Source organism: Hippocampus guttulatus, chromosome 12 (genome assembly GCF_054856545.1).
Source record: "Hippocampus guttulatus isolate MCC_2025c chromosome 12, RoL_Hgut_1.0, whole genome shotgun sequence".
Classification (NCBI taxonomy): Eukaryota; Metazoa; Chordata; class Actinopteri; order Syngnathiformes; family Syngnathidae; genus Hippocampus; species Hippocampus guttulatus.
The window spans coordinates 594,205-611,422 of NC_141272.1; the positions used below are offsets into that span (position 1 = coordinate 594,205).

General features: G+C 51.0%; 1 protein-coding gene across 1 annotated transcript; it reads right to left on the reverse strand.

Moving 5' to 3' along the window:
• Positions 1–13,064: 13,064 nt before the first annotated feature.
• rrp8 (ribosomal RNA processing 8) lies at positions 13,065–16,887 on the reverse strand. The gene is made up of 8 exons (XM_086126384.1): positions 16,736–16,887; positions 16,497–16,605; positions 15,868–16,132; positions 14,785–15,508; positions 14,530–14,659; positions 14,344–14,450; positions 13,745–13,841; positions 13,065–13,313 (listed from the first exon to the last, which is right to left on the reverse strand). The coding sequence occupies exons 2-8, from the start codon at positions 16,590–16,592 to the stop codon at positions 13,200–13,202; spliced, it is 1,533 nt and encodes a 510-aa protein (XP_085982510.1). The 5' UTR covers positions 16,593–16,605; positions 16,736–16,887; the 3' UTR covers positions 13,065–13,199.
• Positions 16,888–17,218: the final 331 nt, after the last annotated feature.

Consider the following 17,218-nt stretch of genomic DNA (forward strand, 5'->3'; position numbering starts at 1 on the left):
TAGAGGACGCGCTTAACCCTCGCAAGACCGTTCACGGCCAGTTTGAGCCAAACAAATACAGTGGTGCCTTGTCATACGAGTCACGCGTGAGTTTTGGGACTTGTCATTGGAATGATTTGTTTCAAAAGGAAAAAAAAAAAAAACACTTAAAAGAGGCGCCAGGCTTTTTGAACGGTGCTGGCAGCTGACGTTTTATGTCAAGCTAAACATCAAACAAAGTGAAGTACACGTTGCTTCTTCGAAAGAAACGGCACGACTTTGCCTTCCGCTTGCTAACGTGCCATGCGAACAAAGACGTAGGCGGGCTAACGGGTAGCATCTACGTGGCGGCATTTTGTAAACTTTTAAGCCACACAAATGTGCAGCAGCGCACGTAGACGCGCAGACTCTGCAAAAAAAAACGACGAACCTGACTGCAACTTAATGAGTTACTTGCAGAAGTCGTGAAAGTCTTTTTTGTTTGTGTCTGTATAACTGTATTATACTGCCCTCTGGTGGCCAAGGCGTGCACACCAGAAGAACAGTCGGGGTAAGTTTATTTTCTTTTTTTTTGTGTGCATGTCCTATGCACTCCCATTAGTCTCAACACTGTCTTTTGATGACTACTGCGTTGGTGGAATAGAAATGAGGCGGCAAAACGAAGCCATTTGGATGGGTCTCGGCGAACGGCCAATGTGCCGCTCGCAAAATGGCCGCCCCCTGGGGTGGATCCAAATTGCTGCATTTTGCGGCGCAAAATTGTTTGTTTCTGTCCTGTGAGCCACGTCTGTCCATTTTTGTTGTTTGCTTTCATGGAGCGTCCCCGTTCCGGGCGTCCGATAGTTGGAAATATTTCTTAAAATGACCAAATGGACATGCGTGTTTTTCACACGACAGCGACGAAATGCAAAATTGAGCAGAACGCTGCGTTTCGACGAGTGGGTGTGCTGGGAACATCTTGTCTTTCCCTTTCATCACGATGCACAAAAGTATTACGTTGTGCTATTTTTTTGCATCAAAAACATGACGAAACTTTTTTTTTAGGTAGGATGGAACACATGAATGGCATCTTGAGTCATTTCAATGGGGAAGAAGATTTGACATACAAAACGTTTTGAGTGCGACCAAGGAACAAACTCGACTCAAGGCACCACTGGGACCCGAAAGTACCACAAAATAATTTTGGGGAGGAAAAAAAATAAAAGAAACCCGCAATATTGTTGAACAACCTACTCGCTTGGTCATCTGTTGACCGATATTTGAAAAAAAAAACATTTAATTGGGAGGAGGAGCAGCCTCAGTTTTTTAGTGGGAAGCCCAGATTGGCACCATCCCCCCCCCTCAACGCGATTGTAAGGCGCGAGTGTCATTGGCGCGAAGACGCGGGCCCTTCGCCAGGTCCTCGACCCCACTCGCGCTCGCCATCCAAACGAATGGCGTCTCCTTTTTCTCGGAAGCGTGAGGATGAGTCATGGCACGGGCAGGCTCGGAATGGTGCTTTTTTTCTCGCCGTTCTTCTGAGGCCTGCAAAATTGAAGCGCGTGCGCGAGCCAGCCAGCGTGTGTTGCTGCGGCCCCACCCCTTTGGGGTTTTTGCAGCCGCCGCTTTGCGGGCGCGTGCCACCCCCGCCCTTGCTGAGAATAAATGCCTTTCATCTCTCCCTCCCTCGCGCGCACAGAAGCGCCGATCGAGCCGGGGGCGGGTGGGAGCGTCCCTCCACCCCAAATCTCCCAACTTGAAGCGAGCCTCTCGCTAACTTGGTCGCTCACATCTGCGCACTTTAATCCGTGTCGCCTTGTCGGCTGCATCGCTCGGGCCGGTGGAAAAAAAAAAAACTACGGGGGGCCATTTTTGCATTTAAAACATACACGGGGGGGGACACACCGGAAAGAAAATCGTTCCGCCACGCTAACTTTGAGTGCATTTTTGCGGCGTCCCTTTTTTAGCGTTTGTTTTATTCGATTTTATCACCCAAAATAGTTGTGACTTTTCCAAGATACCTAAAAAAAAGTGGCTGTGTTTATTTCAGAAAAGTTGTAATCCTGTGACAATTAAGATGGATTTGTGTATTGAAAAAAAAGATTTTGGGGGGAGGGGATAACCTCTTGTAAGATTACAAGATTTTTCCTTGAAAAAGCCTTTTCTTAGTGTCCTTCCTCATGACGTCCGCACAACTTGGGGGGGGGGGGGGGGGGGGAAGAAGCGTCTGCGTGCGCCGAGGGGATGCGCGACTTCTGCAAGGCTCTTGTTCAGCTCGCGGAAGTTCTTTTTCCGCCATTTTTGTGGAGCGAACGGCGAGAGGTTAGCGTTAGCATTAGCTGCTTCCGACGTTAGCTTGGCATCAGCCGCGACGGGCGGGCGAACGGACGAACGGACGGTCCCTTACCGCGTGGACGAGATTGCAAGTTAGCCAGCGGCTAAACGGGGACAAAAGCTTGTTTATCTTGCGCGGTTTCGAATCGGACGACCGTATGTCGTGACGTTAGCGAGCGAGTCGCAATCTTTGGGAAATATTGTCTTGTACATAAACTGCCGTGTTTTTTTGTCCACGCGTCATGTTGTCCCGACGCGTTTTGTACGGACGGCTTCCGTTCTCCCGGGAAGCGGAGATCAATGAAGGTTTTGCTGTTTTCTTTGTTTTTGCAATAAAAGTCTCCGAGCTGACGGCCCGCCGCCGCTCCCGCTTGTCCCGTTGGCCTTTTGTCGTCGCTCATTCGAAGCTTTGAAGAGCGGCGACCGAAGGCGACTGGTCGTCGCCTTGACGACTCCTGCGAGCGCCCTTTTCCCATTTTCCCGACAGTTGGTGGCTTAGGCCGCCAGGATTTCTTGACAAAAGAATGTCGCCTACGCCTCGAATGTGACGAAACAACTTGGCGTTCCTACCGCAGTAGCCGCGAGGTGGTTTCGAACAAGAGCCGACTGTCGAGATGGTGATCGTCATTTCCCGGCAATGTGTGTTCATTTGAACATTTCCAGAAATCGCGTCTTGCGCATTGTCACCATCTGCTCACGCATACCATTTGAAAGAAGAAAACACTTCTTGCAAATATCTAAACTGCTGTATCAGAAAATATCTTTTCATGACACGCACGATAAAACGCGATGCTCGAAACAACCTTTTTTGGTCCCAAAAGTCGAAGAATGCCCCGTTTTGTTTTCTTCCCAGGGGGGCCCCTTTTTGCGCCTGGCGCTCGTTAGTGACTGTCGTCACCCGCGTTGCCGGCTAAATGAAGCGTTTGACGGCCATTGCCGGCCGCGCGCCCTCTTTTGTCATCACGGCCCCCGCTTTTTCTTTGTCCCGCCCGGAGGTTGACTGACCACCCGCAGCCACCTTCCCCCTCGCCCGCACGCCCGCATCGCCTTTTAATATGCACTCATGTTACCCCCCCCCCCCCCCCCGCCAATTAAAAAGGCTTCAATATTTTCCCCCCAAAAATCTCAAATGTGTTTTGGCTTTTCTACGTCTTTTTAAAGCCGTTTCTGTTTTCAAAGCTCTCGCAGAAACTTTTTAAATGGAAAAAAGGTCAAAAATCTTGAAAAAGGACGTTTCTTGGAAAAAGATGACGTTACTCTTGGCAGATTATTTTTTTTTAATCTTGTACTTAAATGTCACTGTCATCATATTCCAGATTTTCTGGAAAAACGAAAAGTTGGATGAATTTGACAGAAATATTTTCCCCTTTTTTTTATTTTTAGGACACATTCTTGAAAGATGATCATTTAATCTTCAATGATTTGTTGAGAAAATTTGTATCAAAAGGAAAATGTGCTTTGCGAATCCCGTGATTTAATCTTGTGAATAATAATGAATTTTCAAGAACATTTTTCAAACTTGTCCCCCCCAAAAATGGTCCATAAAAAACAATGGGGTGAAAAAAAAAGGTCATAAAGTTCACGAAAACATTTGTCACCTTTTCCGCGCACCTGGATGCCGACTGACCACCCAGCGCAATGTTCCCCGCCCACTCTGCCCCGAAGCCCCCCTCCCCCCCCGCTCCGCAAACACGCCGAGCTCTCGAGTGAAAGGACGCGTCGCTCCGATGTCGTCGCTAATCCGGGCCCTCCCGCTCTAAGTGGCCGCCGTTAATCCCCCTCAGACCCGTCAGCCTTGCTATCAAACCCAGACGTGTTGTTTAGCTAAGTGACCACTCTGCCCCCCCCTTCCCGCCCGCAGCCCACACCTCAGATTAGAAGCCGAAATCTGACACTTAATCCTCAGTGGCATGTGAGAAGCGATAACGGCCTTTCTGAGATGTCACTTTGCTAACCCGCGGCTAATCCATCAAGGCCGACAACGCCTCCGCGTGTCGCCGCACGCGGCGCCGGCCGAGCGAGCCGGCTTGCGGACCCGCCGTCTGTCCGCGCCGTCATCCGTCCGTCAGCGCGAGCGCGGAGTTGCCGCCGCGTGGCGATGGCGTGATCCCTTGGTTTTCGTCAAAGGCGTTTGCCCCCGGAAAAAAAGATGCTTCCGCGCCGCTTCAAGTCGCGTTCTTTCAAGGCCATCCTTCTTTTGTGAGGCTTCGCCGCCGGGCGGAATTGCCCCGCCAGCGTCCCGTAACCTCGTTCAAACGCGCAGAGCGCGCGTTGTCACACGTGGCGGAGCTCAGCTTTGTGCTTGTAGCCTTTTGGGGGGGGCCAATTGGCGGCCGCGGCCCACCTGGCCGCCGCGATGGAATCGGGGTGGGTGGCCGGCGCGGCGGAATAATTCCCAGCGCGTCTCATCCGCCGAGCTCAAGTGGCCAAAAGCAAAAACCAGCAACAACACGCGACGCAGCCTCGTGTGATGTTGCTTGCTGGCTTGGTTACTTACTAAAGTTCGCTCAAATGACTCATTCACTCCCAAAGACGTTTTTAAACGTCTTTTCAGACTTGGTCTAGAATCGGCTGCTACTGAATGAGTTAAGTTTGTTAAAAGAAAACTTGCTGACGCATTGTTTGGGTTGTCACTTTGGTCTGGTAAACTGCTAGCTTGGTTGGTTGTTGGTTGGTCAGTTGGTTGCTTTGTAAGTTGCTGGCTTGCTTGAAAAAAACCCAAAGCCAAAGCACCACGGTGCCGCATTCCCGTCGTCGGCGTCTGCAATGCGTGTTGATTTTTCCGAGCCAAAGCCGCAGCGGGCGAGGGAGGCCCTCACCTGCTCGCGTCCGTCTCGGCAGTCGCGACCCGGCAGCTGCGACCATTTGGTGCGCCTGACGCCTCCCGTCATGTGACCGACTGCGTGCGGACTACCGCAGGAGCCTGCCCCCCCCCCCGCCCCGCACAAGATCAAAGAGTGTAAAATCACATCATCGGCTCAGTACGCGGCAAACAATATTGGGCGCTATCCAAGACATGAAAAAGTGCCCGCGATGGAGCATGTACTCCCAACGATGCCGCTTGTCCGCATTGAGGAAAAAAGGCTTTTTTTGGGGGGGGTGCCCAATGACAAGAATCCATACAATGTTGTTTTGTCTCCATAACTTGAAGCGCCCAATTTGCCTTTGAATGCCCGCGCGCTCCTTTTTCCTCGGCGGGCGCGAGCGGGGCCTTTGCCGGCCTTCATCGTTGACTCCGTCGGCTTCCCGACGTCTCGAAACAAAGCCGCTTCTGACTTTGTTAAATGCAACCGCCTTCGTCCGGGTCGGGCGAAGGGCGGCGCCGTCGGGCCGAGGCGAAGCGCGGCCGCTGTCGAATCGAATCAACGAGCGGGTCGGCGGACGGCGAGGCCCGTACAGGGGGGGGGGGGGGCCGAGCGGCCTTTAAAGTCGAGCAGCGTGACGTCTTCATTAGCGAGACTTAACGCCGACGTGGCGCTGCGACGGGCGGGAGTTGGACGAGGAAGAGAAGGGCGGCGAGCTGAAGGCAAAACAAAGCGCCGGTCGGGGCGGCGGGGGCAGGGGGACGCTTGATTAACCGTTTTCCCCCTCCACTGTCAGATAAAAGGCCTCATCCTGTTCTCCGCTCGCCAAATTGCAGCGCTCGGGCCCACCTTTATCCCTCCTGTCGGTTTACACTTTCACGCACGCTCGGGTTGATGGGTGGTAATGATCGCACGGTGCCGCCCCCCCGCCGGCCAATCACGTGCCAACGTATCCCCGCAAGGGGGGGGGGGCTGGCAGAAACACAGCTGGCGCGGCGAGTCAACTTCTTGACAAACATGCCTCCGATGGCTCCAAATTTTGGCTCGGCGGACGTCCCCCCCCCCCCCCCCCTCGGTTCTTGACGGATGCCCTCACTGCAGTCCAAAAGCCCCGCAAAATATCCCGACTCCCAAAAGATGCCCACTTCCTGACCCTTGTTATCATGCCACTGATTTCTCCTTCTCCTAACCGAATACTCCAAACTGATGTTCTCCTGCTTGGGGGGGGGGGGGGGGGGCTTTTGACTCGCATTGATGGGTTCCTACCGAGGTACCTCGCGGAACCACCGCTAAGCTACGAATGTCGTTCTTGCTAGGCCAAACAATTAGCCTCCAAAGGAGAAGACTTGAAATTTCCCATACGGTCGTTTGCGTGTTGTCGTTGCCGGGCTCATCCGCAAATGAACGCCTCTCTCTCTCTCTCCCTCTCGCTCTCCCACACACACACAACGCACACACGCAGCCACACAGGCAGCCGCGTAATCACTTAGCACAAAGCGGCGAAATGCCGAATCAGCGCAAGCAACGCAAAGGTCGCGCCGTTGTGTGCCGTTGGCAGTGAGGCAAAGGAGCGCTGCGCTGCGTGCTGGGACAACACCTGCAAAACTGCCTGCTACACCGCCGATGTCCCCTTTTTAGATCACGTTGTCATTGTGTGTGTGGGGAGGGGGGGGGGTCGGGGGGGTGTTGCCTGGAATGCAGCGGTTGAGCTACATGAGGGGCGCCGCGGGGATTTTTGAGGGCCTCCACTTGTGAGCGTGTGGGTGTATAATGGATGAGCCGGCATGCTTGCTCGAGTTTCCGTTAGAGCGTCGTTATATTGGGGATGCATACGGGTTACATCCACGACGCGTATACACGTATACGTGTCAAACGTTTGGAGACCCGTCCATAATTGGGATCCCAGCACGAGTCGCGTGCCATTTGTCTGGGACCCACCAAAAAAAAAAAAAAGGCGCGTTTGTTTTGTATTTCAGGCCCCGAAGCCGATTGAACATCTCGGATGAAAGATTTACGTGACACGCCTTGAGTAGAGCTACAACACCTTTGCACGCGCGCTCGTTCTCTCCCAACTGCCTTAACGAAGAGCTCGCCGGCGAGGAAGGAAGCCTTCGAATCCCTCAACAACCTCCCGCGGCGCGGATGCGGCCACGCAATTTGATGCATCGGTTTAGTAGGCTCATGTTTTGAATCCCTTCAATCTCATTCGATGAACTGTTATTTCCTCCTTTTATTCATAATCCCGATCAGATTTCATTTTATGGATGCTTAGTCTTCACTCGAGCGATGAACTTCATTTGAGTCATCGAGTCAGCGTGTGGTCGGGGAGCCGTCGGAGTCCGCGCGCTCGAGTCACTGAGCCACGACCGTCCAATCGGCCGGAGTCGGTCAACCCGTTCACTGGAGTCTCTGCTCCGTTTCGCGTGAAGCTGCCGAGTTCGCCATCGGACGCAACCGAGCCCCCCCCCCCCCCCCCGAGTGTTTTTGGTCAGCCCGCTAAATGGAGTCGCCGAGTCTGCTCACTCAGATCAGCGGTCCCGTCCCGTGTTTGGGGTGCGCTGAGCGGCTCCGGCCGATGCGATGGTCAAAGTCACCAAATCTTCTGAGGTTTCCGCTAGGAGTCAACTTTCCCAAGTCGGCGGAGCGATAAACCCCCAATCAGCTTGCCGACGTTTCCAGTGAGTCCGCTGAGCGATCTTTCTCGGCCTCCCTCCCTCTTCTCAGTTGCACGAAGGCACGAAGATGCTCCCACTCCGCCGCGTGTCCACGGCATAAGTCGGCCACCTGAAAAGAAGCACTTACCGATAAATGCCTCTTGATGGCCGCGCGAGTCATTTCAAGTCCGCCAAAGAGCCATTAGGTGCCCGAGAGTCGCGCCGCAACGTCGACGGGAAATCACGCAGACAATAAGTCGGACTCTTTTAAAAGCATTCCGGCCGGACCGACGGGCGCGTTCGAGACGTGCCGACAAGGGACTTCTTGGACTGCGCCGTCGTGACGTGGATTGTCGGTCCCAAACAAACGATTCCAAGCCACCCTCGAGCGTCTGCAAAATTAGGATGCTCACCAGAAGGTGCTACACTTGAAGCTTTTCCGCCGAATCGTGTTTTTTGTCGCCGCTGACTTCCATGATGGCTTATGGGCAGACGCCGCGCCGCGTCCAAATGATGAAACCGAGCTTTGGAGTGACTTCGGAGACGCTGCGCCTTTGTTGATTTGTATCTATTCATCCGTCGGGGCTCACGGCTGCCGTTTGATTTGTTTTGAGCGGCGCGTGTTTTCCAGGTTACGCGTGACGGCGAGTCGGCCTCGTGACCGCGATGCGCATCTGTGAAAAGCGCGCCGAGTCGGCTCGCGCGTCTGCGAAAGACATTCCTTGGCCGAGAGCTTCTGACGTTTTCCGGACGCTTCATCCAAAGGGGAGCGCTCGGCCTGCTTTCATGAGCGTGTAAAAGTGAGCCGCCGCCTCACCTTTTGCTGCCGTGAGTGGACGTTGGCTGGGACGGGCCGTGCCAAGCGGGCCTTGTGCGTGGCCCGCAAAATGGAATGTTCCATTTCAATCCTCAACTGTCTTTCACCTTCCGCAAACCATCATCATCATTTTTTAAACTCATCTTGCAAGCCCACATCAAATGTCATTTTTGGTTCTTTTTTTGGGGGGGGGGCATGTCGCGGGCCGCTGAAAAAATGGATAGCGGGCTGCAAATGGCCCTGGGCCCTAGTTTGGACACCACTGAGCTTCGACATTTTTTTTTTTCTTTTTTGTTCAACCGCCTCGACGACGACAAAGCATTTCAATCACATCGACGTCCTCGCGTTTGCTCAAATCGTGGCCTCCACCGCAGCGGCGGGCTGCCTTTCAACAAATAAACGGCGCGCCCCAAACGGGTAAAGCCGCAGGCTTGCAGGCGGGAGTTTGAAGACAAAGCTCTGACTCGGCACCTCTCGCAAGTGGAGTTTTCGCATCGACCCGCGGACGGCCTTCGCAGACGTTGACGATCGCCGGCTTTGAAAAGCTTCTCCAAACCACCAACAAACGAGCGGCCATCCGTTTGTTCCTCTTTCCTTCCGCCACCATCTTGCACCGCTTGGCCGCAGAGTGAAAAAAATGCAATCCAGAAGACCGCAACCTTGTCCGAACGTTAGAAAAGTGCTTTGTGAAAGCCTTTTTGCCGGATGACACCAGGCCCTCCAAACTCAAATGTCCCGAACTCATTTATCGTCATGGACGTTTGTATCCGTCACCCGCGTAGGCGAGCAAGCGGGTCATGCTCGGCTTGTCTGTGAAATTTGGACCCGGTCCGTCGCTTTGGATTGGAGGTCGGCGCAGTTTTTGAGTAGAAGATAAAAATGACACGGTGAGTCCCCGCTTGTCGCATTGGTAAAGCCGTGCGGCGAATCGGCATTGCTCACAACGGCTTTCGACATTGTCTATCTGTGATTTTGAATTTTGCCATCAAAAGAGCTTTTTGGTTGTTTTGTACTTTGAGCTTTTGCAAAAGCAACAAAGATGAGCCTCTGCTTGACATGTCACAAAAAGCTTGATCTTTGGCACTTTTTGGGCAAAGCAAATCCACCCCATGGTTGACTTGCAGATCATTGAAGAGTGGTAAAAGCTCGAAGCAAACGTTTTGTTTTGTTTTTTCTTGTATAAGAAGACAGTCTGTGCTTTGTTTTGGAAGGTCTGGTGTTTGTCTGAGCACATAACGCAATATTCTGAAAGATCAGTCAAAAGTGCTGCTTTCGAAACAATCGAGCTATGTTCATTCTGCGGGTTGTTTCTGATTTTTTTTAATCTTTGGGTGACACGTAGGCGAGATCAACCATACGTGGCCGTGAATCGCGTCCGACGTATTAGCCGCAACTGCGTGCCATATCGGTCCCTCCTGAGTCACCGTCCCCTATCGCTTCATCGGGAAACCTCGATTTAGGATCTCACTAAAAATGATCCGAGTCTGGAAAAGGCCCCGAAATCCCTCCGTGGTGTCTGCTAAACGAATGTGCACCTGTGTCAATACAACCCACTTGAAATCCATTTCTTTCCTCTTCTATCCAGTGGCTGAGGGAGCGCCGTATTTCACCGGATGACATATTGACTTTGGAGGGGGCCGCGCTTGGGGAAAAAAAAGAAGCAGCAATCTCCGTGGCTGCATCCAAGTTTTTTTTGTTTTTTTTTGCTGTTGCGAGCCAAAAGTTGGACTTCAGCCTCAGCTTCACCCACTTGACCGCTAGAGGGCGGACGTGAAATTCACAACATGCGGCTACTGTCAATTCAAATTGGGGTGGCTCCAAAATGTTTTGGGATGCGAAAAGCGCGCCGTGGAGCTGTTGTTCGCTGGCGAGCGAGCCACTCGGTTTTGCTCAATTTTTCCCACAATGGGGCTCGGTCGAGATCCGTTTGTCTGCAATGTGAGTCACCCCCCCCAACTCTTACATCTGTGAGCGTGTGCTCGGGTGCCTCCTGCAAAGCATCATGGATGCAGTCAGCGCTTTGGAACTCCTGCCAGTCGTCGCGGAGCACACGTTTCACAAAGCCAATGATTGATTTTTGGGGGGGGGGGGTTTGCGTTTGTGTGTTTGATGACGTTCCATGAGCCAGCTCGGGATATGTCGTCTCATCGATATTAGGAGTTATTGTGTCGTCATGGCTACGCCAAACACAAAGTGCAAACATTTTCTCCGCGAGGCGCGACTATTCCGACTGAGACTAATTTGCGTTGGCAAAACAAGACTTTTGACACCGTCAGGCCCCCAAAATCAGCAGGCTTCTTCATCTTGAACCAAATGACAAGCACACGATGACCTATTGAGGCTTCTTTGCTAGACAGACTTGCGACAGCACCTTTGGCGGCCGTGGAGGAGCAAGAAACTTGGAACAAAAAAAGAACAAAAATCCAAAAGAGCGGAAAAAGAAAAAAAAACCTGGCAAGGAAAAGAGGAAAACGGCTTTGTCGGCCATTTTGCATCAAAACGAAGAGCCTTCCCGCTTTGAAACTCGCCGTCCCTTTTCTATTGAGCTTATTCTCACTTGGGTCACACGCAGGCAATGGCAGCTTGTCAATGGGGGCGGGGGGCATACTATTGAGGCTTTTCTTTGAATTCTTCGGCAAGCATTCAAAGCCCGACCCTCAGAATTATGAGGCCAATGTTTTATCGCGCGTGAACGTTCTGTGTGCTAAACAGGCACAGGCCTGCGCTGGACGGGCTGTTTTTTTTTTTTTGCCCGCACTCGCTTAATTTGCCTGAAAAGACATTATTAAGCTGTGAGAAATTAGCAAAGTGTTAAAGCAGAGATGTGTAGCGAGCCGCAGCGCGGTGCAGGGTGGTCTCTGACATATTTTGGGCTTTGTCCGCGGCTATGTTTGGGAGGGCGCAAGGTCACCAGCCCCAGTTGACCTTTTCATTCTGGCCTCGCCCAGTTTGGCCTGGAAAAGAAAACTCTTGATTGCACCTTTTGTAAACAAACACATTTGGATGTATTTATTTTGGAATACGAAAGATATTTTATTTTGAAAAATTACCCGATTCTCCGTTACATCCGTCTTTTGTCACTATTGACGCGCGTCAAACCACGCCTCTCAATCAGGTGACTGATTACGCTAAAAACAAAACGCCGGAACTTGCTAAATGAGTCAAATAAAGTGCTGGAGATCGCAAATGACGGCGGCCGGTGTTCTGGATTCAATTATCGCTGAATACTCTTGAGATGGCCACAATAGCACTGTTGCTATTTCCGACATGCTACCTGTATGAGGCGGGGGGGTGGGGGTGGGGGTTGTGCAGCAACGGCGACTGAAACAAAATAACGAAGTAGACTCGACATGAAGCACACACCTGAGGTGTCATTGTCTCCTATTACCCCGAGATGGGACCGCCCGCTTGCAGAAAATCAAGCTCGGCGCTCGCACTGATTCAGCATTGTGGTGAGTTGACATTTTCATGCACTTTGAATTTGCGTTGGATCGTATTTCGAAGGCGTTAAACATTACCATAGCGATCAGAAATGTTGTCTGACATAAACCGGTCCATGGGGCAAAAAAAGGTTGGGGAGCCCTGATCTAAATCATAAAAATAGAACTCAGGTTTGCATGCCAATAATATGCCAGTACTGTACTTTGTACTCAAATTATTTGGAAGATTTCTACTTTGACCTGTGTCATGTTATTCTAAAGTGGAGCTTAGTTCTTGCTAGTCCAGCACAGGGCGACGGGTTCGTGGGGGGGGGGGGGGGGGTGTTGAAGTTCAGGCTGCGCGCGACTGTTGGGGTTGGGTTCAGTTCAGCCAGAGTTAGTTTGGCACAAAAAAAAAAGATGACATATTTGGATGCCATCCCTGTGCAAGAAATTCCATCTGCCTTTGGCCTCGCAATATAAAGCGATCCATCTTTTGTTCATTTTCCCGTCGGAAAGAAAACGAGTGAGTCATTTGATGTGGGACGTGCGCGAGCCGCTCGACGGTTTGCGCTTCGCACAACTTTCCACACGGCCGCGCCGCATCGCTCCGCAGTGTGGGTGAGGAGCAGCACATTGTGGGCCTCGCGTCACACCGCCCGCCATTCAAATCCAGGATGCGCGAGAGAGGGAGGAAAGGGTGGCAAAAATGGGGGGGGGGGGGGCGAAAATAGAGCCTTCAAGACAAAAAAACAACCCAACCCTTCATTGCGTTGTAGTTTGTTTTAATACAGTACAACACTGTCGGGTGCCGTTTGTCTTATTAAATCGGTCTTAGCGCGCCCCCTTGGGGCAAATGCTGACAAGTGCGGCAATAACAAGAAGAAACTGCTCTGCACCGGTTAGGAAATTCGTTTGATTGATTATCCACTCACTTGTCCTTATCATCGAAAATATCATTTTATACATGTACCCCCGAAAAAGATCCGCTTCCGTGATTCTTCTTCTCAGAGAATAAGACTTCATTCTCGTCCAAATGTTTAATGTTGTCGCCCCCCCCCCCCCCCCCCCCCCGTATTTTACATATGATACAATTTTCCATATTGGAAGGAATTGGAAAACAAAAGCAGCCAGTCAAGATAACAAATCACAAAGGCATTTTTCAACAATGGTGCAGCGGTCCAAGCGAATACTTTGCAGTTCATTTTTCACGTCATCTCTTCTTGTACAAGCAGGCCTTCAGCTGCAAGCCGAAGTTCTTCACCTTTTCTGGCGCATCGCTCGTCTTGGTGAGGTCGAAAGTGTAGAAATGCGTGTTCTCCGTGTCCTAAAAGGAGAGCGCAAACACGACATGACAAACGGCTCCTTCGTGGCTCTTCTTTATCTTGTTTTGTTCGGTTAGCTCAAGAAATAATTTTTGGGGTGCATTTGTCAATTGTAAACGTGGCAAAATGAAACAAATACTCGTCTTTTTTTTTTTTGCATACCTTAAAGAGAGTGAACGATCATTTTTCTCAGTCGTTTTCTAAATCAAAATGTCTGATTGGGTGGAAACTTGAACATGTTTTCAATCGTTGGGCCATGTATTTATGGGCAACAAAATGAAAATATCAGCAAATTCAAGCAAAAATTCATTTGATTAAAAAGATGTGTTCATTTCCTGTCACTTCAATTGAAAATGTGATCAACTGTGGATATAAAACAAAACGTTTTCTGCCTCATTTCACACGTGCCTAATCAAGTGACTTGTGCTCTCACCTTGGACTCCAACTTGAATCCCAACTTGGCCAGCCCCGTGAGGAAGTTACGCACGTTGTCGAACCTGCTCGCTACCTCCGCGATTTTCAGCACGCCCCTAAAAAAAATAATAAAATAAAATAAAAAATACAGAGAGCCACGCACGGTGCTGCCCTGAGATACGAGTGACCGCAATCACAAATGTTTTTCGACTCGCGAGCGCAAGCCTGACATACCCCGGCTGTGTCTGCTGGCAGCGTCAATAGAATGAGTAAATATTCCCATATTCTTTATCCTCTGCAAAGAGCACTCGCGAAAATTTCTCACAGTAAAATGTGAAGCTTGTGACGAAATGTTTAATCGTATCACGTAAAAACGTATCACATGAAAATGTGAAACTTGGCATGTGACGGTCCCACGGATAACCCCCCCCCCTTTGTAATCAATTGATAACATTTCCATTCTTTGCAAGTATCAGATTTGAGTGATGAGTGTGATCAATTGTGACTCCGCCACCCGTCTTAACCGCTTACGACACCGTGCAGTTATTTCGTTTTTTGGGGGGGGGGGGGGGGGGGTTCTTTATTAAAGCGTCAAGTGATTTGAATGAATGAGTTTACCCCTTTTTCAAGACCCGGTTGGCCTCCACGAGAAAAGCCGTCAGATTGGTTCCCATCAGCGACAGGCAGAAGACGCCAATGTCCACCGACCTGTCCGGCAGCGGCACCTGCAGGGAGGAGGCGGACGGAGATTGTCGGCGCGAGCACTTTGGCGGGGACGGGACGCGCGCAGCAACAGAAACGCACATGGGCCATGTCGCAGACCGTCGCCAGGTCGCAAGTCGCCACCAAGTCGAAGCTGTGCACTTTGTTCTTGACGCTGAGGGCGATCTTGCAGTCGCCGCAGCCAAAGTCGGCCACCACCAGCGAGGGCGGTCTGAAACAACACGCGGGGGGGGTAAACGGTTGCGGCGAAGACTGACGTGACATCATCACGTATGTCATGTAACCGATAAGTAGCCGACACGCTGCGTGTGCGCAACGGAAAGGAGGACGTCTCACTTCTGGCGAATGTAGGCGATGATGGCGTCCACGGGGTTGGTGGGCCAGTGGCGCACCTGCGCCGTGAAGCCCCTGTGGTAGATCTGGAAGGCCTGCGGGTCCTGCTGGAACATGCGCTTGGCCTCGCCGCCGCTGCTGCTGTACAGCAACTGGTTGATGTAGCGGAAGCGCGCCGCGTCCAGGCGCCGCTCCACGCGCAAGCGCAAACGACTCGAGCGGTCCCCCGTCGCGTCCTCGGCCTCCTCCGAAACGGCTTCCCGGGGGGCCTCCTCCGAAACGGGTTTCTTGGGACCGGCCGGCCGGAGAAGCTTCCGCAGGCGTTGGCGTTTCAGAAGCTCGGCTTTTTGCCCGAGCATCTCGGAATGATCCCGCGATGATCCGTTGACGGTTTCGTCCCTTTCCTTCTTGGCGCATTTAATAGCCGACGTCCCCGCGTCGTCGTCCTCGTCCGTTTTTCTCCTTTTCTGCGGCAGCGTTTGCTTGTCTGGCGCTTGCGCCGCCTTGGCACCGTTGATGCGTGAAGGCGTCGGCAGCAGAGTTTTATCGTCCTTCCCGACTTCTTCTTGAGCTTTATTCTGCCGGTATTTATTTTTGCATTTCCGCTTGTTCTTCATTTTGTTTTTCCACTGCTGCCTGCTGACCATCGGGACTTCGCCGGCCGGCTGCTGCGGGCTCGCTTTGCCCTCCCTCTCGCCGGCGGATGCGCTTTTGCTCTTCGGGACACCTTCCGAAAGAAATCTTTCCATTATGTATGCGCGCCTCCAAAAATATTGACATTTTTTAGCGCAGAATTTCGGAAACGGCCCCGTGGCATTTATGATAACATGCTGATACTAAGCAGTGACTCAACGATGACGACAAAAAAAGTATTTTCACAATAAACAAATAACCAAGCCGAGATTTTAAGCCCCGGTCATATTTGAAATATGACTCGCTATACAGAAAAATAAATGAGATGTAGTGGAAAATCCAATTTTCTGAAAGTCTAGAGCCACAAGAGAACCTCTATTGTGGTTTGTGAACCTCGGCCGCGCGTCCTCTTCTCTTTTCCAATATGTATAAGGGGAAAATTCCCAAACTCACCACTTGTTTTTTCCACTCTCTTCTTCTTTTTGGCTACAGTTTTCTGTTCCTTGACCTCAGTGTTGTTCTCCTGCTCTGCCATTGTCATGCTGGCTTGTTTTGTCGTCCTCCTCTTTTTCTTCTTTTTCTTCTTGGTGGTGTGCGGCGCGGCGGCTTCGACGTCACTGTCGCTGTCAGGCTGAAGCTGGTCGTCGCCCTTCCAGTCCGGTAGCGATTCTAAAGTCTGTAGTGTCCGCAGGAGACTCTTCTTTCCCACATGTTTGGACTAAGCAGAAAGGAAAATGCTATGGGGGTGGCGACTGTAACCCCAAATAGACACCCCCCTCTCCCCAATTCCCCTCAGGTAAGCAATAATAGGTGGTGCAACAAGGGGCGGGGCTTCAATGACCATTGAACACGACTGACACTACCATCTGGGAAACTTACATGTTGGCCACTACAAACTAAGGCTGTGAGGAATGCCTGGTACGTTTTGCATTTCAGTCAATAAATGTCTCGGCCACTGTTCTAAGAAATGTGTATAATTCTGTAATTGTGATGCTGCATATTTTTTTTTGGGGGGGGGGGGTGCTAATCTCTAACACGTGATCGTTGTGCTGACTCCCCACACATACTGTACCATGACATACCTTCACATCGGTGGTGTTGCTGTTTGGCTTCCGTTTCACAACAATTTGACTTAAGACGTCGGCGGCGTCATTCCAATCTTCGTCCTCGTGAAACATACTCCCTCGCAAACTGTTAACATAGATTGATTTTACGATCAATACCGGTACAGTACTAGTAGTACTGTACTGGGGTGTACAGTATCGGCTGAATTGGGATGTAGTACTGTACTACACCCCAATTCAGCTCTAATTTTACTCACCGGCCTAAGGCGTGTTTAATAGTGACGACGGTAGACGAAAACGGCAAGTTTATCTCCAAAGTAGTTAAATATAATCTTTTGCAGAAATACCACCGATTTCGCTCAGCTTGCACGCGCGTGGACGAAGCGGAAAAGTTAACCGGCGCGCGTTGATGACGTCAAAGGGTCTCCACTCGACTTTTTTTTTCATTTCAAATGTACAAAACATTAGCATGGTCCGATCTCTGGTAGAAATGACTTTGCATAACTAAATGCTGTAAATCATTCTCTATTTTTCAATTAGCCATTCGTTGAAACGGAGCACACGAAGACTCGCGAGCTGAACTCTGTTGTGAGGAAGTTAGATGGAAAACAGATTTTTTTTTTTTGTAGGGGTGTCCGAATGTCCACGGAGGAAAAGCGAAGGGCACCCACGGTGCACTTGGAAAATTAATCAGTATCGATGTTCACCCAACATCTTATAATGGACCACAATGCATTGCG